The following is a 26,775-nucleotide window of genomic DNA, read 5'->3' as shown; positions in this document are numbered from 1 at the left end:
GTGTGCCAGAGGGAGAATTTGGCGTGCTTTGATGTCACTGCCTGATGAAGAAAGATAGGAATTTTCCCTCCAAAAGAATGCTCAGAAAAGGCAGGTTAGGGGTGTGCAACTTCAAACCAATCCAAGCTAACCTCCCCATCCAAGCCCTTGCTGACATTATCCAAAGGTTAAGCTTGAGCCGCGCCACTCCTGGCCTGGGAGGGCACCGTGCGGCTCTTCCCTGAAGGAACACGGAAGTCACAATCCATGGGGTGTGTTATCGACCAGCATCTGTTAACCATAAACTCTCTCCATGATTGCACAAGTCAGATTCCCCCCTTGCCCCAGGCAAAAAAAAAGGGGGCGGGGAGGGATGGGGGAAAGGAAGTTGCTGTTGGCAGATCCCAAGGGGCTTTCCAGGAAACAGCAGACGGAATCAAAGCCCAGTGACTACCTGCTGTCTATAGCTATCCTTGTTGGGGAGAAATCCCAACTACCACCCACCCAATAGACAGAGTTCAGTCCACTTGTCTATTGTCTGAGAGGCACGCCAACAAGGACTGCTCAGAGTCCTGGAAAGAAGGGGCTGGAGAAGATAAAGCCTGAGATGACAGATTCTGTGATGGTTGCAAGGTGATAAAGAGGAAATGGTCAAGTGTGATGTCCAAAGGTGGAGAATCCATGGTTAACAGACATGGGGAATGGCCAGACGGTGTGCAGAAGCTCAGTAGTCATCCAAAGTCTCTATTTCTCCCATATTAAGTCGTTCTGATGATGCATTTACTGAAAAACCTGCAGGGAGAAAGAAGCAGTGATCAATGACTAAAGCAAAGACAAAGTCAAGTTATCCCCGAGAGAATCCCTGAGAGGGGGCTGCCCTGAAGGGGTTTGGAAATAAGTGTGGGAAATGGATAAGGGTTATCTCCTGGAAGAAATGATATGGGTATCATGATTCCTAGAAGAGATGCTGTGGAAATGCAAAGGAGCTAGCGAAAATCTATCAGTCCATCAACAATCATTCAGTCCCATGAGGAGTCAGCCACTGTGCTAAATTCCACAGAATAATGTGTGTATGTGGTTTGGGTTTTTTGGAGGGGGAGGGGAAGCTGTTCTCAGCATCCTACTACATTAAGGGATAGTTGGGGCTAAAGCTGTCTTTCTCTCACCTTTTTTCTGAACTATTAAGTTCTTTAAAAACCTAAGAACAGAGAAGAGTAACCCTGGGAAACATCAGAAAGAACTACTGATAACTGATGTCCCTTCCTGTCCCAGGCCTCAGCTTTCTGGAAAACCTCTTCAATAACGTGTCTAAGAGTCTGGCCAGGACTCCTTGCCATCTGTGAACTAAAGGGAAGACACTGTGCAAGGTTTCGGAAAAAATCATCTAAACCAACATCACAACATAATTTATATCCCATAACACACAAATAAGCAAATAGCATTTATTAAATTCATCCAAGTAACTAATCTCTCTTTAGTCCTGTGAGCCAGAATCAGTCTCAGGCCCAACACCAGGGAGCAAGAAAACTCTAAGTCAGGACCACTTGCTCCAGCAAGAAAGGTACAAGGTCTGAAGTCAAAACAAGCCAGAAGTTGGGCTTTAGGGGCTGGTGTGGTCACAACACCCACCTCTTGTGAACTTAGACAACTCCAGGAGATTGATGATCTCACTTACAAAGGGAAGGCATGGAGCTTGGCTATTTCTAAGATCCTAGCAAGCTCTGAAGTCTGTGAATCTATAGAGAACTTGGTTCAGTTCATTTTGAGTTCATGCTTAAAGTTATCATTCAAATTTTCAAATAAATATTTATGATCAGTATCTATCTCCAAACATAAATGCGACTTGCATAAACAGTTTATGTTCACTCAATTAAAAAAAATGTAATGTTTTCAAAGTAATCATGTCCACTTATTTGTAGAAAGTGTCTCTATTATACAAGGTGGATTCAGGAACAAGACTCCTGGATTCCAAATTCTGTTTTGTGAGAGAACAAATTCAGTAGGCCTCTAACAGTACAGACCTTTCCTTTTTCAATCAGATGACTAAAAGGCTACAGTGCTTATAGGGGGTTCCCCCTAGCTGCTAGATAAGGAGTAGGACCCAAAGACTAAACCAGGCTGACACGCTCCCCCACCATATATACTCTAATAGTACAGAAACACATTAAACTCAATTGGTGTCTCATGCAATTCTGCATAGATTAAAATATATTCAAACTACCTAATTAAATTGTAATTTTTAGAAAATCATAGATTCAGGGGAGGCTAGGTGGTGCAGTGGATAGAGCACTGGCCCTAGAGTCAGGAGTACCTGAGTTCAAATTCGGCCTCAGACACTTAATAATTTCCTAGCTGTGTGGCCTTGGGCAAGCCACTTAACCCCATTTGCCTTGCAAAAACCTAAAAAAACAAAAAAACAAAACCCATAGATTCTATTCCCTCACATACACTTATATATCCAGAGGTTATCTCCAAAACAGACTGTTCTTATCAACCAGGAGACACATGAGGAAAACAAAGTGGGGTCAGTCACAAATGGGGAGGAGAGATGGCAGCTAGGGAGACTGTCACTCAAATAATTCGAAAAGACTTCAAATGGCCTCTAGCCATTGGTTTAATAACCCCATGGAAGAACTGGTTTCCTAGGAAGGTGGGAGAAGGCCATCTCTGTAGCACTTGGGGAGATAACTATCAATGATATCATGGCTCAGGGTCAAGTCTAGAAATACAAATCTCATCTGCTAGAATGTGGCAGCCACACCTCACTCAAGCATGGAGATATGTGATGCCATGCTGGAGTAGCATTCCCAATGATCATCAACAAAAGGCTGACTACCAAGTAATTCTTTTTTCCCCCTCATCTCTGTGACTCACAAAACTTTTTAAAGTAGGTTGGAGAAGGAGCAAGAGGAATGGTTGATAGCAATATGGACACCAATGAAGTGACTTATCTTTTGAATGACAAATACAATACAGACATATAAGGAAAATGGATTTGAAAACTACAACAAATCTATCAACCTGGTGTTTGTTATAACTTGTCCCCTTAGGAAAAAGACATGGGACTTAATGACTTAATGGTTCAGCATAGTCACATTCATTCTCATTCATTCTCTCTCTCTCTCTCTCTCTCTCTCTCTCTCTCTCTCATTCATCATGCATGCTATCTGTACAAAAAACAAACAGGCTGGCAGACATCTGAAAAGAGAATTTATAGAAACAAAGAATGGGGTATGAGGAAAATCAGACCGTTTTAATTTCCAAAACTCAAGGGCTCCCCCTGGTGATGATGTTTATTAAAAAACAATTCATGGTCCACCCAGTCAGTGCTTTTTCAGAATTGAAGTCATAATCAAGAGGGAAGGTTTTCTGTCTTAATAGTCTTATTAATTTTTCTTGCTACTCATCACAAATCTCGGTCGAGGAGGTTTAAAAAGTTCCACATGTGTCTCAATGAGAAATGGAAAAAAACAAAAGGCTCTCCAAGTCTCCCTGCCTCAGGTGAAGCCACTGTCAAGACTCAGGACTCCCAGCACTTTATCAGATGCCCATGTGCTCAACAGATTACAGGGTAGTTGTGAAGACCTTCTATGATTTAGAGATGGCAGGGTTAAATTAAATAAGGAGGGAAAGCTCCAGTCACAGAGTTGGTAGGGGTCAGAAGCAGGGCTAGAACCCTAAATTCATGAGTCTGAGGTCAGTTAGAAAAGTTCAATCTTTCAGCCATGTCTGAGTTTTTGATCCCACATGGGGTTTTCTTGGCCAAAAGTACTGGTGGGGTTTGCTATTTCCTTCTCCAGCTCATTTGAGGCTAAAAGACTCACCCGGGTCACCCAGCTACTACTACATGCCTGAAGGTACCATTAGAGTCCGTGACTTATGTACTATGTCAATAGCGAGCTGTCCTCTACAAGAAAAAATAACACTTTTCCTTTACACAGCGAAACTTCTTGGTACCATTCCTCTGATATTTCCTCTTCTCTCCTCTGATTCTTGTGAGACATGGGGAACACTGGCACAGGCCCACCCAGGATGGTATGCAGGGAACAGAGTCTTCAGAGTGGTTGCTGGTCTATTAGCCAGCATGGACACATTATACCCTGAGCCTGACCCAGGGAGGTCATTTTGATCCTCTCCTAGTAAGTACAAAGGACAACTAACAAACTATGGGCCTTCAATCACCCCACCCCAAAATACAAAATGTGATTATCCAAGTTTGAGTTTGAGAGGCCTGGTCCAAATGCACATAGGGTATTCTGTTGATACTACCCCTAGTGAGCACCACTGAGCTGACTTCAGCTTGGGGTCCTGGGGCAGTACAGGAAGAATATGACCCTCACTCTGAAAATATAAAGCAATCTAAAAAGCAGTGTCTTTCCTTTTATCTATTCCCAAGAGCCACAGTCTGTAAAGACTGCCTAGCTGGGTCTGCCTCTAGCCTGATACTCACCTAGTAAACTGGGGTCTGCTCGGACCATCTTCTGCTTCTTCTTCTTCTTGCCACTCTGTACAGCCTCAAAGTTTGTTTGCTGGTTGTTGCTCTGGTTGGTCTGAAACACCGAGTGAAGTGTGCTGTGATTCACGGCCCACACAGAGTCCTGCAGAAGGAGAACAGTCCCCAGGTCACAGCAAGCCACAAGTCCCCTCTCCACAGGGAACATTTCATCTATCATGGTTCAGGGTGTCAAACCAATGTCCTACTTTTAACAGTTCCCCCTTGGGCAGGTTCAGCTGAGTGCTGGGTCACCCAGAGCTGCAATCAGTCCTGGCAAAAAGAGCAGAGCTTTGGGGACAGGAGAACATGGGCCTGGACTGAAGGCTTGACAATGATCTCATCTGAAGTGCACATCAACCCTGGGAGAAAGCTACTGTTATCCCCATGTTACACATAAGCAAACTGAGGCAAACAGCAGGGGGGAAGTGTCCTGCCCAGAATCCCACAGTTACTGAGGCAGGACCTGAACACCCTACTTCCCTATTCTAACCCTGGTTCTGTATCCACTGACCCTTCCTTTCGGGACTGCCCCTGCAGAGCAAGTGCTCACTAGATCTTCTGCCAATCTGATAAGAGACCTAACACAAGGTGAAAAAAGAGATCAACTGAATTTTCCCCAAATATCAAGAAAAGTTGGAACTGTTCCAACTTGGCTACATGGACATTATTTTGTCTCTTACCTTACAGAATTCAGTTCTCAGGCTCTCCCTACTTTGGAAGGGGAACAAATATCTTCAGTAAAATCTCCTCCCTTCAATCCATTTCTCCCACCTTTCTAACAGATTTGGCCATGTCAGATTGAAGAAGCCTTTAAATGCCAATCTCAAGAATTTCATAGTAGAGGTCACTGAAGGAATATTAATATAAAAGCTCTCTTGGATAATGGAATCAGAGAAGAGGAAAAATTTAGAAGCTTTTTTCCTCAGTCTGGGTGAAAGCTTTAACTGATTGGGGTTGTGGGAGAGATAATAGAGAGGGAGACTACAGAAAACCTATCCAATGAATACAGAGGCTAGGAGGGTGAAGAAGAATAAGTTGTCAAGGAGGACCCAGAGACAATGAACCTGGAGAAGTTCTAGGATTCTTTAAAGAGTGAAGTTCAAATGCTCCTGGCTGGCCCTCGAACTCCAGAAGTTAGCCCGGGATGGCCAGTTGTAGTCCATAAAATCTGACTCCCTCCAAGTCCTTGAAGCTCTGACAAAATGGACTGTTCTCAGCATCATTTCCCCTGCCCTTAATGACCCTCAAACACCAGCATCAACACACGGAAAGAAGATGTGTGGTCTGACAAGGCTTTTTCCTCTTAGTCTGGTCGAACACTAGCACCCACAGCCCTCCCGAGCAAGTGAACAGGCCCCGTACTGGCTGCTGCTGTTGCCGCTGCTGGTTGGCTTTCTGTTTGGCACGGCGTTCAAGAAACTGCTTGGCAAACTCCTTGGCCTCTGAGGTATCTCCTAAGTAAGCCCTGATGTAATCGTGCACCTCATAAGGAGATTCCACTTCCTTCAGGAAAGAAACAAATGTGGGAACTGCAACACAAAGAGAAAAAAGACCTGCTCGTGAGACAAATGACCAGGTTTAAAAGGGTCTGAATTCGCAAAATGCCACCTAACGGAAATCCTAGTTGTACCCTAAGAGAAAACCCAGATCCTTGGCCACCTAGGGAAAAACTGGATTGCTGGTCAAAGTAGATTAAGTGAGTTTCAGGGACCTCCGTGGATCTCTGATGGGAAGGCTTAGGCTACAAGGCAAGGACCGTTCCACTTGCTTCCTTTTCCAAAGGAGGTATCCCTTGCCTGCCTCGGTCATCCTGGCCCTCCGAGGGCACTCCCTCCTTCCCTCCTGCCCAATGCCTCTGCCACTGCTCCTTACCATCCAAGTTGTTAGCCGTGTTCAGCGCATGAAGCATCTGCTCACACCACTGGGTGAATCCATCCTGGGCCTTGTTAACTCCTTGGAAGAGCTTCAGAAGCTTTTCTTCTTCCTCTACCTTCTTATTCTGCCTGCTAGAAACACCTATGGACTTACTAGAGCCAAACAGAGAGAAGTTTGATGTTACATTTTCTGAAAGAGACACTCCAAAGGCCACCACAAAACTAAGACAACAAACACTGGCTGGCTTGGAAAGAGGGCCGTGGGGAATGAGCTGAATGACAGCCCCAAGGGAGCCAACCACAGTCCCAAAGATTTCAATTCTGAAGCTCTTCTTTGTGATCCTTTAAGATCTAGCTAGCAGATTCAGATTTCTCAAGGAGGACTGTTGTCAAAATACAATAGGATTTACACCAGTCCTTCATCCAAATACCATTTTAACTGGTACAAGACAAGCATAGAATAAAGGCAAATGAATTCACTTAATTTACATCCAAGTTAGAGAAACAGATCCCATAGAGTGGTGTTGGACAAAAGTATGCAAAGACTTTTTCATTCTGAACAGAATTATTCCTTGATATTTATTTTAGGGAATCCGTGCCTTTCAAAGGTAGATCAGGATAAAGAGATTGGATGGGTGGGGGGAGAGAGGGGAAGGAAAGGTATCTATAGACCTCTATGGATAGAGCCCCATATACACTATATAGCAGCAAACTTAATAAAGGGTGCACAGCTAAAAGGTACAGTGGATTGAGCACTGGACCTAGAGTCAGGAAGATCTCAATTCAAATCTAGTCTCAGCCACTTACTGATGTGTGACCCGGGGCAAGTCACTTGAATTTTGTTTCAGTTTCTCATCAGTAAAATAGGAACACTTCACGAATTTGCGTGTCATCCTTGTGCAAGGGGCCATGCTACTCTTCTCTGTATCGTTCCAATTTTAGTATATGTGCTGCCGAAGCAAGCACTCTCATTGGTAAAATAGGGACACAATGAAGAAGGAAATAGCAAAACTATTCCAGGATCTTTGTCAAAAAACCTCCGGCTCATGATTGATTGACTTCATAATAAGAAAAATCAGTGTTAGCATACCACTAGAACATTGCGAAACTCACATTGGGGAAGACCTGACTATGTTTCAGTGGGTAATGTCTTAAGGGTGTCCTTGGATATTTTTTGGCCACAAATTTCAAAATTCTGAAAGGTTTAAAGGATAACAAAGATCCCTAGTACAATGGTTTGAAACCCAGTGACTATTTCTTCAAATGATGTTCAAATCCCACCTTGACAAATCATGTAGTAAATGTGGATTTCTAATTTATTTGAAAGCTAGAGAGGCTTGTGTGCCTCTGAAGTAGCCACTATGACGAAGAGCTATATAACCAACAGCCACTGAAGAATCTTCCCCGAAATCTACCCTAAGGTTCCTTTTTTTTTTTTATTTTAAAGAAAAGCTTAGAAAAACTAATTTGCCATACAATAATATGAATTCAAAGTTGGGAACAACAAGAGATGGCCTTTGGACAAGATAGACAGGTGGAAAAGTGCTTACTTCTGCACCTGCAAAGCAATCCTCATAATGAAGACAATGACGTGGGAAGAAAACAAAGTAGCTTCCGTGCCACAACTTACCCAAGACTGGTGTTGCTTTTATTCTTACTGGAATTCCTTGGCCCCATTTCTTTCACAGCATCATCCCAGAATCCCATGTTGGAGTTTTTGGTGTCGGCATTGCTCCAGATACTACTAACAAGGTCTGATGCCCATTGGCTAGGGGGGCTAGTGTTTAGAGAGCCCCAGACAGAATTCCCGATGCTGGTGTGCAGGTTAGAGTGCTAAGGAGAAACAGGAACAAATGAATTTGGCAATAAGATGAGAGACAGAAAGAGAGCAAGAGAGAGAGTGTGGCCTGGAGGGCAGATGAAATGGAAAGAAAACCAAAGAGCATTCCCTGGTAGCGTGTCGAGGAAAGAGGGCTCACCGGAGTACTGCGGACTCTGTTGGGCTGCTGGTGCTGCTGCTGCTGCTGTTGCTGCTGCTTCTGCATCTGCCGGGCCTCTTCCTGCTGGATCTCCAACAGCGACTTGGCTGTGCCGGCAGGTTTGCTGATGTTGCCCCAGCCGGACAGTTTCTGCTGCTGCTGCTGCTGCTGTTGCTGCTGCAAGGCTTTCATCAGTTCCCGCTGCTGCCGCCTTTGCTGTGACAAAACAAACAGGCACAGGAGACCTTTGGAAATCTGTTTTCTACAAGATTGTCACCAAGGCCCCGCTCCTGCAAAGGCACAACTCTTGACCATCATTGTTAGAGGGGTTGGAAAATGGAACAGGATTTTATTTACTGGAAAAAACATTCTCCTGTCACAAGTGGCCAAAGAGGAAGATGGGACAAACAGGGAAGTGCAGAGTGTTCCCAGAAGAACTTGGTTATAATGGTGTCAACTCCCACTTTTAAACTGTTTTAATTCAGTCACAATTTATGCATGTTTGTTACAAAGTTGGGCAGGAAGTGATGTTCTTTCAACCTAATAAAGGAGATATGTCCCTCCCTGGGATTCATGGCACCTCAACCACCTGTCCAGGAAGAATTAGAAAAAGCCCAGCCTTTAGAAGAAGGCTCTCTGCAAGGGGTAGGGTGGGGGTGGGGACATCTTCTGACATTTTATCTAGTAGCATTAGATTTTTAAAAACTGACACTTTGCACTCTACTAATATTCGTGTGACCATCAAGACGTCATTTGTTCTAAGCTGGAGTCTGACAAGAATCTCCATCAGGACGTCCTGAAGGAATGATCATCCACCCTCAGCTTGAATGACCATCCAGTCCCTAGGAGGAACACTCTTCTGGACAGGAATGCAATGGGACTACACTTCTCAACTTGCCTCTCTGCAAACTTCTTCCAATCAATCTCTGTAGGACCTTGGGGATCAGACAGTTAGTTTAATCCTCCTTCCACAAGACAGCTTTCAAATACTTTCAAGCAATCCCCATGACTCCAAAGTCTTCTCTTTTACCAGTTAATGATCTTGGTTCCTTTGACTGATGCCTACAAAACACTGAGTCAAGCCCTTTCCAATTTTTTTTTGGGGGCGAGCTTGGGAGTGTTCTCTAATTTACTCAAATCCAGCACTGAATACAACCTTCTAGATCTGACTGGGCAGGTAACAAAGGGAGAATCACCCCCTCCTTGTTCCACTACATGCATGGCAGTTTTCAAAAATTATTTTTTTGCACATTTTAAAGTTTTACATTTTTCTCCTTCCCTTCTCACTGACAGAAAAAAAACCTAATATAAGTTATACATATGTTAACCATGTTAAATGTAGATCCATATTAATCATATTGTGAAAGAAGAATCAAATCCAAACAGAAGAAATAAACCATTAGAAAGGGAAAAAAAACATAATACATAAGATAACTTAAAAACTGAAAATAGCAAGCTTTGGTCTGCATTTAAACTTCTCTGGCTATGTATGGTATTTTCTAACATAAGCCTTTTAAAACTGCTGGGAAAAGCAAGCCCATCATACTTGATCATCAACCAGTATTGCTGTTAGCCTGTACAATGTGCTCCTGGTTCTGTTCACTTCACTTGGTATTGGTTCAGGCAAATCTTTTCGGGCTATTCTGAAGTCCTGCCCCTCATAGTTTCTTACCGAACAATAAACAGTATTTCATAACATTCATATTCTACAACTTCTTCAGCCATCCCCCAACTGATGGGCATCCCCTCAATTTCCAATTCTTTCCATTACAAAAAGAGCTACTATAAACATTTTTGTGGGATTTTTACCTTTTTTTTTTGTGATCTCTTTTGAGATACAGATCCAATAGTGGCATTACTGCATCAAAGGGTATGTACAAAGTAATGCCACTCTTCATGGTAGCCCTAGAGTGTTTTGGTTTTGGGGGGTATCACTGCTGATTTGCACTGCACTTGAAATTCAACCCCTTCCCCCAATCTTTCACGAGCTGCTACCTGACCATGCCCTCTTTCACCCTATGTGAACCTGAATCTGTGAATGGAACTTTTTTCCTTATTGAATTCATCTTATGCTATCAATGCTACTAAAATTCTATAATCATTAAAATTATTTCAAATTTAAAAACATCTGAAGTTCCATCTCATTCCATCAGATTGTCAAAGCTGAGAAAAAAGGAAAATGAAAATTGTGGGAGGGACTGTGATAGGATGGGTACTAATTCAAGGTTGGTGGGCCTGTGAATTCCCTGGATTGTGCACACCTTGAACATCCAATGACTAACACTTTTAGGCACAGACCATAGAAACAACGGGAAAAGCCTCAGGTAAACAAATTTTTTCAACAGCACTTTTTGTTATAGCAAAGAATTATTAGGTGAGTTTCCCTGAATGATTGCTGAAGATATCCAGCTTCATGTGATGTTAATCTCAGTCACTGAATGTTCATTCTGAGTCCAACTATTCAATTGACTTTGATGATGGAGATACAAAGGCAAAAAACAAGCATTCTCTCTTCTCAGGGAGCTCACATTCTCATGGGAGGAAATAGCATGCAAACAACTAGGTACAAAGAAAATATAGATGCAATAAATGAAGAAATACTTTCAGAAGAAAGGTGCTAAGATTGAGGAAGACTAGAAAAGGCTTTTTTTTTGAAGGAAGTTAGGAGGTAGAGATGAGAAAGGAGAGCATTCCAGATATGGGAGACAGCAAGTGAAAAAGTTCTGAGCTGGAAGAGGAGAGTTATGGGCAAGAAACAGCAAGGATTCAACATCACTGAATGGCAGAGTACATGAAAGGGAATAAGTTGTAAGAAGGCTAAAGAAGTAGGAAAGGCTTTGAAAGTGAACCTGAGGGGGGTGTAGTTGAACTTGGAGGAGACAGGGAGCCATGAGATTTCCTGTACTGGGTGAGCGGGGCAGGGTGGTGGTGAGAGGATTATTCGAGTAGTGAGGGAGAATGCACTGTGGGAGAGACTGGAGTGAAGAGGATCAATCAGCGCCCTAGGATACATGAGGTAAGAAGGAACTGGTATTCTTTATGAAATCTAGGTAAAACCTGAGTAGTAGTAACCTTATCAAACAAAAACAGACACAGGTTAAGTTTGGAATAACCTGTTCCTTGGGTTTTTCCATCTCACCCAGGCCAGAAAGGCAGGTTTGATTCCACTAATGTTCAGTGGAGCCCAGAAACTCTGATCTATTCCATTTCAAATCTGGGTAAGTTTACTTCTCCCTAAGCAGCCCAGAGTCCCCTAAATACCTCAATAAAACTCTACTGCTCCCAAAAGGATAATGATGAAGAAAACCAAAACCAAATAGCTATGTCCCCTATCTAGTCTAGGAATGCAAAAAAAATCCTATGAAAAATCAGAATTGGGACAAGTTAGGGTAAATGAACAAAACAGAGTTTGGTGGACAAGTCACATAGCAAGGCTAAAGGTCAGAAAAGTAACAGCAATGAAAGAAGACAGTTAGACCAGGGCAGGGTCTACCCCAAGGTTCCTAAGGAAACAGGGACAAAGCAGTCCAAAGAAAAGCACTGGTCTATAAGCTACCTCTCATCCATTCCATAGCCTGCTGTGAACAGGAGAAAAAATCAGACCAGTGACTGCTGGGTTCTTGCCCCAAACTATAGCAGCTCCTGGGAGCTTGCCAGAGGCCCCAGCACAATCAAGAACATTTCACTGGAGCCTTTAAAAGACCCACAAGGTTCAAGGTCGACTTTGAGTTCAGGACTTTGTGAGGACACAAAGAAGGCACCAAAGTCAAACTCTAAGTTGAGCCACCAGGAAGCTCTTAAGATGGGATCTACTCTTGAACTCTGCATCTAGGTTCAGGCAGGGCCTGACCACACCATCCAAAAGGAGAGAAAGGAACAGAATGTGACCCAAACACAAAAACACCAATCCAGAAACTGAGGGTGGAGATATGTGTAACGTAAGACAATGCTCAATACAATGAAGAAATACCTTGGACTGAGAGAAGTCCAAGAGGTAAACTCAGAAGAAAAATTCAAGACTAATTCCACAAGTCCAAAGAGATGTTCACAGAAAAGAAGATCCTGTCCACAAGGACTACAAGAGTACCTGGAAGAAATGAAAGAAATACAAAATGCAATGTTAAAGAAAACAGGAAAGGAGGAAAAAATGACTAGGAAAACTAATAATCTTAGAAGGGATGGTGGTAAATCTTAAACAAGAATTGAATTCCCCAAAAATGAGAATAAGTCAAACAAATAGCAACATATCCATCCAGCAAAAAAAAACCAAACAAACCAAGAAATACTAAAATATATAAAAAGATTGAAAAATAAAAACAGAAGAAAATATAAAGTATCTGTTATCAAAAATATACTCAGAAAACAAGTCAAGAAGAAATAATCTAAGCATTTAAAAGACTATCAGAAAATCTTGATTAAAAAAAAAAAGAAATGTCCAGAAACACTATGACAAAAACTAGTGTTTTCAGGTCAAAGAAAAAATATGGCAAGCAGTCCAAAAAAGAAAGGAGCTACAGTCAGAATCATACAGAATGAATGTGGCAGTGGTCACTATAAAGGAGGGAGAGCTAGGGTTATGATATTCCAAAAAGCAAAAGATAAAAGATTTACAACCAAGAGGCACTGAGGCAGCTTAGTTGACACAATGATTGGAGTTCCAGACCTGGAATCAGGAAGAACTGAGTTTAAATCTGGTTTCAGGCACTAATAACTAGCTGGGCAATTTAGAAAGAGAAAGAGAGGAAGAGACAGACATTCAGGCTCCTCAGCTACATGGGGATACTAATAACATTTACCAACCAGGATGGTTGTGAGGATAAAATGATGCACTATTTGCAAAGCATTCTGCAAACTTTCAAGTCTTAAATTAAGATTAGCTATTATTGTTTCATAATCAACATTATCATCATCAAGAGCAACCTATTTGACAAAACTCAGTATAATCAAAGAGAAAAATCTACTTAATGAAAGAAGACTTCCCAGTACTTCTGATGAAAAGATTAAAAACTGTTTCAACTTTGAAATGCAAACATGATTTATTAACTGAAAGAAATATGATGTTGCTGAAATGTTCATATTCTAATATTAAAGTACAAAAGCAGGACATGTCTTTCCAGAACGCTTAAGATAAAGGTCACAGAGACAGTCTCCAGGAGTCTATGGAGAGTTATATTCTATTCCAATTGTCTCAATAAAAGAAGGAAATTTTACTGGGAAGAAAACTTGCTATTTCAAATAGTAGGAGTATATGATATAAAGATTATATAAGCATGAAGAAAAGAGGATAAATGAGCACTCCATGAACCTCAGATAATTAATCAGATAAAGGAAGACAGAACAAAATTTGGTATAGAAAGACATGCTACTCAACAGAAAAAGAAGTAAAAGAAACTCTAAAATCATAGGGTGGAGTAGGGGTGCAGGGGGAGGGGGGGAGGAATCGGAATGAGACACAATGAGACTTAAAAAGAAACAAAGAGGGAAGACAAAAGAAGTGGGAGGCCGGCAGACGGCTTCAATTACAGAACATTAGTGTTAAGTAAAGACCTTTTTCTTTCACCTCCTTCTTTGTAAAGAGTAGGAGAAGGGCAACAATGGGATGGATTCACCTATAAGATAGAAAGGATAGCAGAATGATTAGAAAACAAAATGAGGAACTTTTCAAAGTTTCAGTGGTAGGAGCAAAACCTAAATAAACTTCAGGTAAACTCAAATGAGAGAGAAATCACTCATGATTTCAAAAGTATACAATAAAAGAAGACAGGAAGCTCTCAAGTCTCAAGGTGACTTACATAACAAATTCCTTTACCTTTTCAGCTTATTCCCTTTGTGTGATCCTCTTGTGTGATAGTGATTCTTTGTCTCCTGACTCTGAGAGCCTTTGTCCCCTGTCCTTGGAGCATGATCTTCCCTGGATCTCCAATTTGGATGCCCAGGGTCCCTGGTTTCCTTCAAGTCACAGTTATAAGCTCCATTAAGGGGACACACTCCTCTGCTTTTCTTTGTATTCTCAAGCACTTCTTAGTAGATTAATCAGCACAGAGGGGCTAAATAAAGCACAAGAGCAAGCTTGGACTCTATACACACACACACACACACACACACACACACACACACACACACACAAACACAATACTTCTCTCTCTCAGGAAAAAAAACAGTATTAATTATAATAGTAGGAAACCCTAAACATTTAACCAAAAGATACCCAAAAGATGATGGAAAACAGAACTTAGAATTAGATATGACAGACCTCTAGAAGTTAAGAAAAAAATTTGTATGTGTATACATATAAAAACTGAAGAAATACAAAATGCAATGTTAAAGAAAACAGGTAAAGAGGAAAAAATGACTAGGAAAACTAATAATCTTAGAAGGAATGGTGGTAAATCTTACCCAAGAACTGAATTCCCCGAAAATGAGAATAAGTCAAACAGAAAGCAACACATCCATCCAGCAAAAAAACAAACCAAGAAATACTAAAATATATAAAAAGATTGAAAAATATAAACAGAAGGAAATATAAAGTATCTGTTATCAAAAAATCATACTCAGAAAACAAGTCAAGAAGAAATAATCTAAGCATTAAAGGACTATCAGAAAATCTTCATTTAAAAAAAAAATGAAATGTCCAGAAACACTATGACAAAAATAGTGCTTTCAGGTCAAAGAAAAACTATGGCAAGCAATCCAAAAAAGAAAGGAGTTACAGTCAGAATCATACAGAATGAATGTGGCAGTGTATATATATCAGATGGGAATTGTACCTTTAATAAAATTCTTGTGCAATAAAGTAGAAACATTAAATGTATATTTTACTGAAAACAGAACAAAAATTATGTTTATTAAGGAGCCTTTAAAGAAAGGATTAAAACTGGAGACTAAAATTAATTCTGAAGAACTGGTAAGTCAAAGAACAAATCACAGAATTAAAAGAAAATACAAACAATGAGATTACATTAAAACTTTGGGGATCCAGCTGAAAAATTCATTTGAGAAAATGTAATTATCAAAGTCATTTATCAATAAGAAAGACCAATGAGCTACAAAGGAACCAAAAAACTCCAATAAATAAAAATCAAAACCCAAAACACCAACTCTCCCTTCATCAAATTAAAATTCCTGAAAAACTGAAAAGATTAAAAAAATAGCAAAGGGGAAAAATGGCTCAAAAATAAAAGCTTTTAAAAGGCAAAAAAGATCTAGTTTGGTAAGTGGAAAACTGAATCATTTATATTATATATATATATATATATATATATATATATATATATATATATATATATAAAACACATAAAGGAACAGAATATGAAAAGAACATGCTATTTATCACAAACTCGAGGAGGGAGTGATTCTTCTAAGCCCCCCAAAATTCCCAACATGTCTCCTAAGCAACTATTTCTTCCTTTCTTGATTTTTCCACCTTTTGAAGAAAATATTACAAAACAAGTCAAAAAGTTATTATTATTTTGTGGTTCTGGAATACATCTGGATAATTCACATTCCCCTTCACTGCTGTATCATGTCTCTTTTCCAAGCTTGGAATCTATTTCCCAAAATAAGCTTTATTTCCTTTTTCTGTCAAGGTGCCAATGAAAACTCACTTCCACTTCTACTTCCCCTAATCTTCACTCATCTGTTCTCTATCATGTTTCCTCACAAACATTTCTGAACGTCTTCAAGAGAATACATTCATAACCAGTGCTATCCTGTCCCTACGTCTTTTGAATAAGGTATATATTCATGCAGAGTTCTATTCTAGTCGTGAATTTCATCCGCAGTTGTCCATCTTTCAGGACATCTATGCTTCCTTGTAGTTTGACCCTCTAGCCTTTCTTGTTTATTGCTGTGCTTACTGTTTACACATATATATATTTGAGGTCACAAAATTAACTGTTGGTTCCTTTCATAGTTTTCATCTCCTCTGAACTTAGGAGTATTTCCTCTGAACTTAGGAGTATTTTAACCACAGTTCTTTCTTTGTGGCTACTCTATGGTTTCTAGCTTGAATGGGTTTTTTTCCCCTTTGTTTCTGGAAGAGGATCAAAGTGACAACACTACATTAGGGTCAGGGTACGGTGTGTCCAACTATAGCTGATTGGACCAACAGGAACTCATGTGGCTCTACCACGGGTCAGACACAGTCTATTTGAACATTTGGAGCAGAGATGTCTCTAAATTGACCTAACTCGTGTTTCTTTTGAGTTCCTACAATTCTGTTTTGCTCCACAGCCTCTTCGATGAGGGCGCACCAGGCTGGACAGTCCTTAGCCAGCGTCTCCCTTGCCACACAATCAGTTCCAAAGTTCTTCAGAGTGTTCATGTATTGCTTCTTCTTATCACTGCGTTTGCAAACCTGCCTGCACCACACCAGATCTCTGAAGGCTGCCCACTCCTTTTCTGCTTCACCGCTGCCAACTGTGTGTTGGCTCAGCTTTCCCTCCAAGTGAGCAACAAACTATTCCCGCTCAGAGATACTCTCTAATCTGTTAACATAAAGTCTTCTGGAAACTCTCTGACATTGGGGCTGCTGCTTCTATTCACTGGGAGAGGCTAAATCCATGAACAGTCCAGTGCCATGCACCCTACGTTGCCTATCATTTTCACATCCTGTTTCTTTTTCTTACAATGACATAACCTAGTGAGTGCCAATTATCAATGAAGTATTACGGCACTTCAGTGATGAGGTCAGGAGATGCATCAGTCTTCAAAAGAAGTTGCTGTTTCCAATTCCATTCCTCCCAAGGACTCATTGTAATTTCTGGTAACCTGGGTCTCCTCTAGGATTAAAGTGGTAATTGGTACATGGATGATATGGGTCTGCAGGTCTTCATCACGGTTGGCCATGGTGGGAGCATAAGCACTGATGATGATATCATGGCAATCACTTTGTTGGGGGGTTGTCATTTGCTCCTTCTGGGAGGGATGCAAGCTTGCTGACATTAAATGTCTTTTTTTGCAAGGCAGTAGCGTTAAGTGACTCGACCAAGGTCACACAGATAATTATTATGTGTCTGAGGTCACATTTGAACTCAGGTCCTCCTGACTCCAGGGACAGTGCTCTATCCACTACACCACCTAGCTGCCCCAACTTAAGATAAGTGTTAATAAGGAAACCAAATGGCATTACCCTTTCCTGAGGCCACTCCAGAAAAAAGGTGTATCTGGCTCTGACTTTAGTAAGCTGGCCTTTCAGATTTACAAAATATCATGTTTCCATAAGTGTGCACATGTTCCATATACTAATGGTGAGTAGAATCATCTTAGAATGCATTTTTAAACATTTTTTTTGTGTTTCAACCACAAGGTGAAGCAGGTCAAGGTTAGGTGAAACAGAAAATTTTTAGGGAACATTTTCTAGTCTCTTCTTCCACCAAAAAAGATAGCTTAGACCTTCAGGGCTGCCAAATCTCACTGCTGGCTTTTAGTCCAGTGAAAAGATGATCTTCTGGTCTGGGTCACTTGTTAAGACAACACTCCCAGTGAATCCACACCTGCTGCATCATCACTTACCTGTCGTCACAGGACTTTGAGATAGGTATGGGTCTTGTCTTTTGATTCACACTGGGCATGGGATTTTTTGGGATCACAAATAAGAGTTAGGAGAATCACGTGGAATCAAAGGCAGAAAGCAGCCCTCACAACAGAGGTACCTCTAATCTTCCCTGAAAACACTTTACACTCTGGTCTCTACTTTGGAGGACAGATAACTAGAAAAGAGGGGCAGTGGACAAGAGAGTTGGACCTGGAATCTGAAAGATTCATCTTCCTGAGTTAAAATTCAGTGTCAGTGTCTTACTAGTGACAAGACTCTGAAAAAGTCACTTAACCCTTTTTGCCTCAGTTTCCTCATCTGTAAAATGCATTGAAGAAAGAAATGCAAGCCACTCCAGTATCTTTGTTTAAAAAAAAAAACCAAAATCACCCCCCAAAAACCAAATGGGGTCACAAAGTGTCAGATACGAATGAAACAACTGAATAAATTCTAAGTACTATGTAAAGGTTTAATTCCCTCTAATATGGGGAAGTGCTGGCTTTGAAGTCAAAGGACTAGGGTCCAAACTTGGGTGCCTTGTTGTCTCTGTTCAACGTAAAGGAACTATAGATGCTTGATACTGCAAAGAGGATCAGATGCATCATGTCTTTCTAGACTTTTAGAAATAATACCGGAAGGTGAAAATTTGGAATTACATCATAAGCAACATACCTTTAAGATTCCTAAAACAAAAGATTTTCCCCCTACCTGCATACCTGGATTTTTTGTTTCTAATCACAAATTCTTTAGCAAAATGAGTGATAGGAATACATTTTGATAAAATAAACTACAGCTGTCATTTCATCTACAACATTTGTTTCTCTACTGTGACCTTTATTCCCCAGGGCTAAAGTCAAAAGAGAACTGGTTCCTCCAATCCCAGACCTAGAAAGCTATGGAAGTCCCTCTTAAAGAAACTCAGTAATTTCAATGTGAAAAACAATGCCCATCTCAAAAGGCATGTTAGTATTAACTTATCCTTCCTGTGGTCTCAACTGAGAGCAAAGCATGGGAGAGCTGAAACAAGAGAATACAACAACGTGCTGTGAGGATGGGAATGCCAGAGAGGGAAGGCTGGCAACAGGGGAAATGCCTTTTCATTATCAGGAGACTTGCCTTAGAGTCAGAAGACTCTGGATAAAGTTGTCTGACCTCTCAATGATCCAGGCCATTCTCATCTGCTTGGATGAGAGGGTTTATGGAGAGGCTCTACCTCTTGTACCGCATATAAAGATGGTCCAAATTCAATGGGCATAAACATGTTCTCAATTGAACTTCTCCTTTCTGGGACTGCCCCCGGGAGCACAAGATAAAATTTTCTCTGAAGTAATTTCTCTGCCTCAACCTAAGTGTTAACAACATCTGCCTCAACCTAAGTGTTAACAACATCTCATGAGCCAGTCCAACCCATTCTGGAAGGGCAGTATTTTAACTCTCTTTTGTACAAGTTGTTCTTAGGACTCCAATCTGGATCTTGCTAGATACATTTTCTCAGGGAAGAAATAGGAATTATTCTAAGTTCTATAGTGCCATAATTAAAGATTAGAGTTTTGCCACCTTTGAAGTAAAATGGACTTTTGCGGATTACCCAAAGACTTTAATTACACTGGTATTACAGGGAAATGTATTTCAAGGTTCAAACAGCCAAATTCCAAATGCATTTGAGGAACATAACCAGCCCTCTGGTATCCAGAGTAATAGTGCATTAAAGAACTTGGGGGGACTCCCTCCATGCCACACTGTACCTAAATGTATAAAATGTAAATCTAAATTACACTAACCTACACACAACCAATCAAAAAGATATTTTGAAATGATATAATACTTTGAGCCCCCCAAGATCCTGTACAAGGATGCACTATGATAATCCTTCAGAACTCTGTTAGCCTATGGCATTAGTACCTAGGTGATTAAACCACACTTTCCAGTTGGAGAACATACCTCTTCTCGAACCTGCCGTTCTCTTTCTTCTTCTAGTTTTTGGATTTCTGCTAATGACAATGTTGTCTGAGACTGGCAAGCCCCAGAATTAGACTGTTGGCCCCATGTAGAAGAAGATGGAAGCTGAGAAAAAAGGAAACAAGAGCATTTTAGACAAAATAACAAGACACATTCAACACAAGCTTCCAGCCTTATCTATTTTATACTCTACACTTGATTTAAAAGAGCATTAGTGGTGCAATGGATACAGCATCAGCCCTAGAGTCAGGAGAACCTGAGTTCAAATCTGGCCTCAGACACTTATCACCTAGCTGTGTGGCCTCGGGCCCCATTTCCTTGCCCCCCCCCCCCCCCCAAAAGAGCATTAGGGTTGCTAATTCAAGCTCTCTTCAAAATCATCCTGTCGCAGTGATCTCCAGTCTTTCCTTCCGCCTCCTTCTAAGCTCACTATTTATCAAAGAAACCCATTTCATTTATTGAGGCATTGTAATTATCAGAAGTTTTTCTTAGTCTTTGTTAAGATTTCAAGGTAAATGAGTTTCTATTCACAGGTTCTCATTCTGCATTCTGATGCCTTTTTGCCAGGACAGTTTCTATCATTTGAACATAACATTCTAACATCTGTCATGGTTCCCAGTTCCTAAAATTCTTCTTCCCATCTCATGATTTCTAGTTTCTCTTATTATCATGATGGCCTTCCTATGAAACACAGCTCAACTTATCACACGCTTCCAGAGGTACAGAACATCATAGGGTTAATGTCTCCCTTTGTCTGGACCTCTCATTTCTTATTAAAGATCAAAATAGAAGGGGGGGGGGGGGTTGGTCATCATTTTTAAACTCAAATTCAATCTGCAATCAAAGTCCATTAGCCTTTTTAGGCATGAAATGCTATCGAGGCAAGTCTCTTTCATACAAGAATGACGAGTTATTTTTTCAAACTTAGTAGAGGACTTTGCTTTTTTTTCAGGACTTTGCTTTTTTCACTAACAAATTCCAACTTGTTAGGTCTTTTGGCTATGAAACAGATCTATCTTACTTCCATCTTGGCTTTGGGTCAGCTCCAGTTTTCACCAACAATGCCGCCATCCAGACCAATGCAGAACAAAGTAAAGAGCCCCAAATGGCAGGCCACTGAGGTCACAGAATATTATAAATGGAAGGGACCAGCTGATCATCTAATCCAGTCCCAGCTCTATCCCAAAATTTACGGACATGTAAACTGAGTTTAAAGAGGAGAAATCACTTGGTCAGAGCTCTTCCCCTGGACTAATATCAATCCCAACACCTGTCTCCTACAAGTCTACTTAACAGCATGGTCATGCAGCCTCTATTTCTTGATCATGTGCAAAAGGACATTTATAAAATGCTTTGCTTCAATCCAGAAACACTCTATAGTAATTCTATGATTGGTCAATTTTAAATTGTACTGACAGGAACAAATGAGGTCAATTGTCTAATTTCTTCTAGGAGAATTCTTAAAGAATCTGCATAGTCACTGCCTCTTCTTTAAGTTTTCACAAACCATCCAATGTTTTGTCAGTCACCTTTATCAAGCCCAACTTGTTATAGATTTACAGAACTCATTTTTGTGAAAGCTGTGATATGGTTTCCATTTGATTTTGGCTCAATTTCTTCATCTATTGGGTGGTTGGGCTCCAAGTCAATCACACCTTTTTGTTCTATCAATTTAATTAAAGATGATATTACTCATTGGAGAAGATGAAAGAAAAGGAATAATGAAGCTTTGGTGTTTCTGCTGTTTCATCACTAAACCAGCTATCTAGACAATCCAACTTAAAGCAAGCCTGAGGGGCGGCTAGGTGGTGCAGTGTATAGAGCACCGGACATGGAGTCAGGAGTACCTAGGTTCAAATCCGGTCTCAGACACTTAATAATTACCTAGTTATGTGGCCTTGGGTAAGTCACTTAACCCCATTTGCCTTGCAACCCCCCCCCCCAAAACAAACAAAAAACTAAGCCTGACACTTTGTATACAATCCACCTGCTGGCTGATGGCAGATGGAGGCTTCTATTTGTGCATCACAAACCAGTGACAAGTCAAGCATTTCCAGTTGGTATTAAATCAGGAAGGGGCTGCTCAGAAGGCCACTCTTCACCAGGTCTGACAAGGAGAGATCTGAGAGAATGGAAGCTCTATAAGGGTAGGAAACATGTCTCTCTAGGCTTGGTAAACCAGAGTCCAGGACAGTGTTTAATCCTTAGTAGACTTTTAATAAATACTTGTTAACTGATTTTTAATGAGTCAGGTTGAAATTTTGAATATGAAGCAATGAGCTGTAATGGTAGTTGCAAACTGATTTAAATGGTTCCTTCTGCCTACCTCTGACCCACCATATTCCATCCTAAAATGATAACTATATCCATGTGAATACTCATTCATTCTCTGATCTATCACGACCCTCCATAATCTAGTTACTTACATTTAACACTGTCTTTCCCTGAGAACAAAAATAGTTTACTGAGAAGTCAATGCTGACTAATTTTTCAATGCAGAAAAAAGTAGTGAAATGACAAACATATAGAATTAAAATGCTTTAATGGTTATAAAGAGACCTTCTGACAACACCCTGTGAACACATTATTCATTTTAGAGATAAGGAAACTGAGGCTCACACAATAGTAATAATAACAGTTCACACTGACATGGCCCTTCTCTACTTACAAAATAGGTGGAAAATAACTCAATTTTATGTGCATACCCTTTGACCCAGCAGTATCACTACTGGGTCTATACCCTGAAGAGATGATCCTTATCACTTGTACAAAATATTCATAGCAGCCCTGTTTGTGGTGGCAAAGAATTGGAAATTAAGTGAATGTACTTCAACTGGGGAATTGGCTGAACAAACTGTAGTCTAGGTATGTCATGGAACACTATTGGTTTGATTAGAAACCAGGAGGGATGGGAATTCAAGGAAGCCTGGAGGGATTTGCATGAACTGATGCTGAGTGAGATGAGCAGAACCAGAAAAACACTGTCACCCTAACAGCAACATGGGGGTGAGGATCAACCTTGATAGACTCGCTCATTCCACCAGTGTAACAAACAGGAACAATATTAGGATATCTGCAATAATACCATCTGTATCCAGAGAAAGAATTATGGACTTTTTTAGCAGTTAAAGTATTATTACACCCATTCTAAAGGTGAGAAAAAAGGCCAAATAAGTTAAATGACTTTCCTATTGTTCCCCTGGAAGTCAGAATCTAGGACTAGAACCTACTAATATTATGATGCTACTTATATGGGGCAATCATTTATTCATTTTCGCTAATTTTCTTTTCAAAAGTTGCAATGTGGGGGGGCAGAGCCAAGATGGTGATAAGAATGGATCGTGTCTTAGGCGCTCTCTCATAAAACTCATAAGCTAAGGACTCTAAATTTTCGAGACAGAACCCACAGAGGGACCCAGTGAGGCAGTTCTCCTAATCAAGGTAACCTGGAAAAGAGCAGAAAGGCTCTGCTCCCCAGGGTTGGAGGGGCGGCCGCCAGAGGGATGGCCGGCCAGAGCAAAAGAACTTCAGCCTCCTGGAGGCAGCCCCAGGGCGCTGGGAGCCGTGGCTCACAGCAGCAGGGGAGTTTCCGGGGGAGCACCGGCACAAATTGGGGCAACAGCTGGGGGACCTCTGCCAGAGTGAAGCCCCGCCCTCAGGGCACACAGAGAGCAGTGGCCAACACAGCTGAGTTCCAGGAAACAAGCAGGCAGAGCCGATAAGCAGGAGCCCCCAGGGCATGAGCCCACTGAACCTAGGGAGGGGAGTGAAGAGAGAGAGACTGCTGAGCTCTGCCCTTTGCCCCTGGAACAGGACTCTGGGGCTCTGACCACATTCAGATCCTGATCACAGTCTAGGCCCCCCCCCCACCTCAGCCCCAAGACAGAGGGGGACACATATGGTCATTCACAGACCAGGAGGGAGGACAGAGCCTCACACACTGAGACCCTTATGGGAGTGTCCCAAAAGCTCAGGAAGCACCTGGGAAATGAGCAGAGAAACAAGAGGAAGACCATTGAGAAATATTTTGCATATGAGCCCAAGAAGGATCAAATTACTCAGTCTGAAGATGAGGAACCACAAGCTCCTGCATCTAAAGACTCCAAGAAAAACGGAAATTGGGCTAAGGCTATGACAGAGCTCAAAAAGGACTTTGAAAATCAAATGAGGGAGTTACAAGAAAAACTGGGAAAAGAAATGAGAGAGATGCAGGAAAAACATGAAAATGAAGTCAGCAGCTTAGTCAGGAAAATCCAAAAAAATGCTGAAGAAAATAGCATGCTAAAAACCAGCTTAGGTCAAATGGATAAAACAGTTCAAAAAGTTATTGAGGAGAATGCTTTAAAAACCAAAATTGGCCAGATGGAAAAAAGAGATAAGAAAACTCTGAGGAGAACAAATCCTTCAGACAAAGAAGAGAACTTCAGGGAGATTGATGAATTTACGAGAAACCAGGACTCAATATTTCAAAATCAAAAAAAATGAAAAATTAGAAGAAAATGTGAAACATCTCATTGAAAAAACAACTAACATGGAAAACAGACTTAGGAAAGATAATTTAAAAATTATTGGAATACCTGAAAGTCATCATCAGGAAAAGAGCCTTGACATCATTTTCAAAGAATTACTACAGGAAAATTGTCCTGATATTCTAGAAGCAGAGGGCAAAATAGAAATGGAGAGAATCCACCAATCCCCCTGAGAAAGAGATCCCAAAAGGCCAACCCTTAGGAATATTATAGCCAAGTTCCAGAACTCCCAAGTCAAAGAGAAAATATTACAAGCAGCCAGAAGGACCCAGTTCAAATATCGTGGAGCTACAGTCAGGATCACACAGGACTTAGCAGCAACTACATTGGAAGCTCGTAGGGCTTGGAATATAATATACCAGAAGGCAAAAGAGCTTAAAATGCAGCCAAGAATGAACTACCCAGCAAGGCTGAATGTCCTCTTCCAGGGAAAAAGATGGACTTTCAATGAACCAGGGGAATTTCATATGTTCCTGTTGGAATGGCCAGAGCTGAACAGAAGGTTTGATCTTCAAATACAGGACTCAGGTGAAGCATAGATATGGGAGGAGAAGGGAAAAATATGAGGGACTTAATGAGGATGAAGTGCATGTATTCCTGCATAGAAAAATGACATTGATAATAATACTTATATGAACCTTCTCAGTTAACAGAGCAGGTAGAGGGAGCTTTTATAGTTGTAGCACAGGAGAAAGCTGAATTCGAAGATAAAATATGGTGTAAAAATGAAGTCAATAGAAAAAAAGGGAAATGGAATGGGAGAAAGAAAAAGGAGACGGGGAATAGGCCACAATATTTCATATAAGATTTTTCTTTATTACAATGAGCTATTGCAATGATATGGAAGGGGGAATGAGGGAATCTTGGCTCTCATCAGAGGTGGGGTATAGGCATCTGGAGTAAGAAAGGGGGGACAGTGGGAAGGGGGGGGGTGATGTGAGTGATGGAGGAGAGGATGGACAATGGGGGGAGAATGGTCAGATAAAACACATTTTCTTTTTTACTTCTTGCAAGGGGCTGGGATTGGAAGGCCTGTCCGGGACCATAGGGCCAGGTGGATGCTGGGGTCTAAGGAGTGATATGGGGGCTCAGGGCCTCTTGGCTTCAGAGCCGGAGATCTGTCTGCTGCGCCACTCAGTGACCCTACAGCAGAGTCAGAGTGAAAGGAGAGAGAAAATATAGTACATGGTAGTGGAGAAATATGAAAGGAGGGAGCTGCGATCAGCAATGGTGGAAAAATATGGAAGTAACTTTTGAGATGGACTTATCATAAAGAATGTGATCCACCCATGACAGAGTTGTTGGTGTTGGAAAAAAAAAAAAAAGCTGCAATATATGGTGAGATATGCAGAGGGAAAAATGTGTGAGATCTGGCCATTAGCAATCAAGCAAAACTGTGCTCCATTTTCATCATCTCAACTCTTACCAACACATGTTTGAGGACTGGGGTGGTGAAGAATGGGGGTAAAGGGTCAACTCCAGGGTCTCATAGCAATCTTGTCTTCATTCTCTTCACTTTTCAAATGTTTGGTATTCCTCTCCATCCCCCATCCCAACCCTGGATTGTAAATGTACATGTAAATGTACAACCAGCCTTCTTTTCGAAAAACTTCCTTTGTTTAGAGACTTCCAATTTTCCCCTTCTTTGTTCCTCCACTGATTTCTCACATCATCCAATTCCTTTCTCTCTCTTCCTTTTTTCCCTAACTATAAAATGACTGATATTATACTACAATGGATAAATTTTTTTTTTAAAAGATACTTGGGGGGGGGGGGGCTAGGTGGTGCAGTGGATAAAGCACTGGGTCTGGAGTCAGGAGTACCTGGGTTCAAATCCAGTCTCAGACATTTAATAATTACCTAGCTGTGTGGCCTTGGGCAAGCTACTTAACCCCATCTGCCTTGTAAAAACCTTAAAAAAAAAGTTATTTTGGCTTCTTTGGAAGAATGAAACTTTTCCTCCAAAGGGGTCCCAATTCTCCCTCCTACACTTGGAGAGCTCATCTTCATCATTTCAATTCCCACCTTCATAGAGAAGATTCAAAAAGAAAATTAATAATCCATATCTGTAACCTTGGCTTCTCTCTTGAACTTCAGTCTCAAATCTCTTTAGGTCTGGTAGACAGCAAGCATAGAAAAATCTTTTCACCAGGCTTAGCATCTTTCATTCTAAATCAATGGCAAAATCATTCCTGGTCAATCTAGGGTGAAGACAACCTTTACTACTTGACCTCTCCCTTTGCTCCTCCTCCACATTCAATTTTATTGTTTTCCTTTTCATTCTTGCTGTCACGATCCTATAACAGGTTACCATCATTGTGAGCTTGGTGTTTTGCTTGGTGTCTTACCCTTTTCCAAACCATCCTGGCATTATGTGTCATATAAAAGAAGCTGTAAACCTCATTACCCTTCTACAAAGTCTGCA

General features: G+C 41.0%; 1 protein-coding gene and 1 non-coding gene across 12 annotated transcripts in view; both read right to left on the bottom strand.

The window, feature by feature from the left end:
• Positions 1–437: 437 nt before the first annotated feature.
• GIGYF2 (GRB10 interacting GYF protein 2) overlaps positions 438–26,775 on the bottom strand; it is a 182,014-nt gene continuing 155,676 nt past the window's right edge. For all 11 annotated transcript variants that reach the window (XM_074189692.1, XM_074189688.1, XM_074189689.1 and 8 more), the window contains 7 exons: positions 19,804–19,926; positions 8,328–8,543; positions 7,979–8,181; positions 6,347–6,501; positions 5,837–6,003; positions 4,430–4,577; positions 438–771 (listed from right to left, as the gene is read on the bottom strand). In XM_074189692.1, coding sequence (XP_074045793.1) covers positions 704–771; positions 4,430–4,577; positions 5,837–6,003; positions 6,347–6,501; positions 7,979–8,181; positions 8,328–8,543; positions 19,804–19,926 — 1,080 coding nt within the window. In that variant the 3' untranslated portion in view covers positions 438–703. The remainder of the gene's footprint in view (positions 772–4,429; positions 4,578–5,836; positions 6,004–6,346; positions 6,502–7,978; positions 8,182–8,327; positions 8,544–19,803; positions 19,927–26,775) is intronic.
• LOC141490380 (U6 spliceosomal RNA) lies at positions 7,207–7,314 on the bottom strand. The gene has a single exon (XR_012469207.1). It is a non-coding gene; the product is annotated as a U6 spliceosomal RNA (small nuclear RNA).

This window comes from Macrotis lagotis, chromosome 5 (assembly GCF_037893015.1).
Source record: "Macrotis lagotis isolate mMagLag1 chromosome 5, bilby.v1.9.chrom.fasta, whole genome shotgun sequence".
Taxonomy (NCBI): domain Eukaryota; kingdom Metazoa; phylum Chordata; class Mammalia; order Peramelemorphia; family Peramelidae; genus Macrotis; species Macrotis lagotis.
This window is presented reverse-complemented; position numbering and strand designations above follow the sequence as displayed.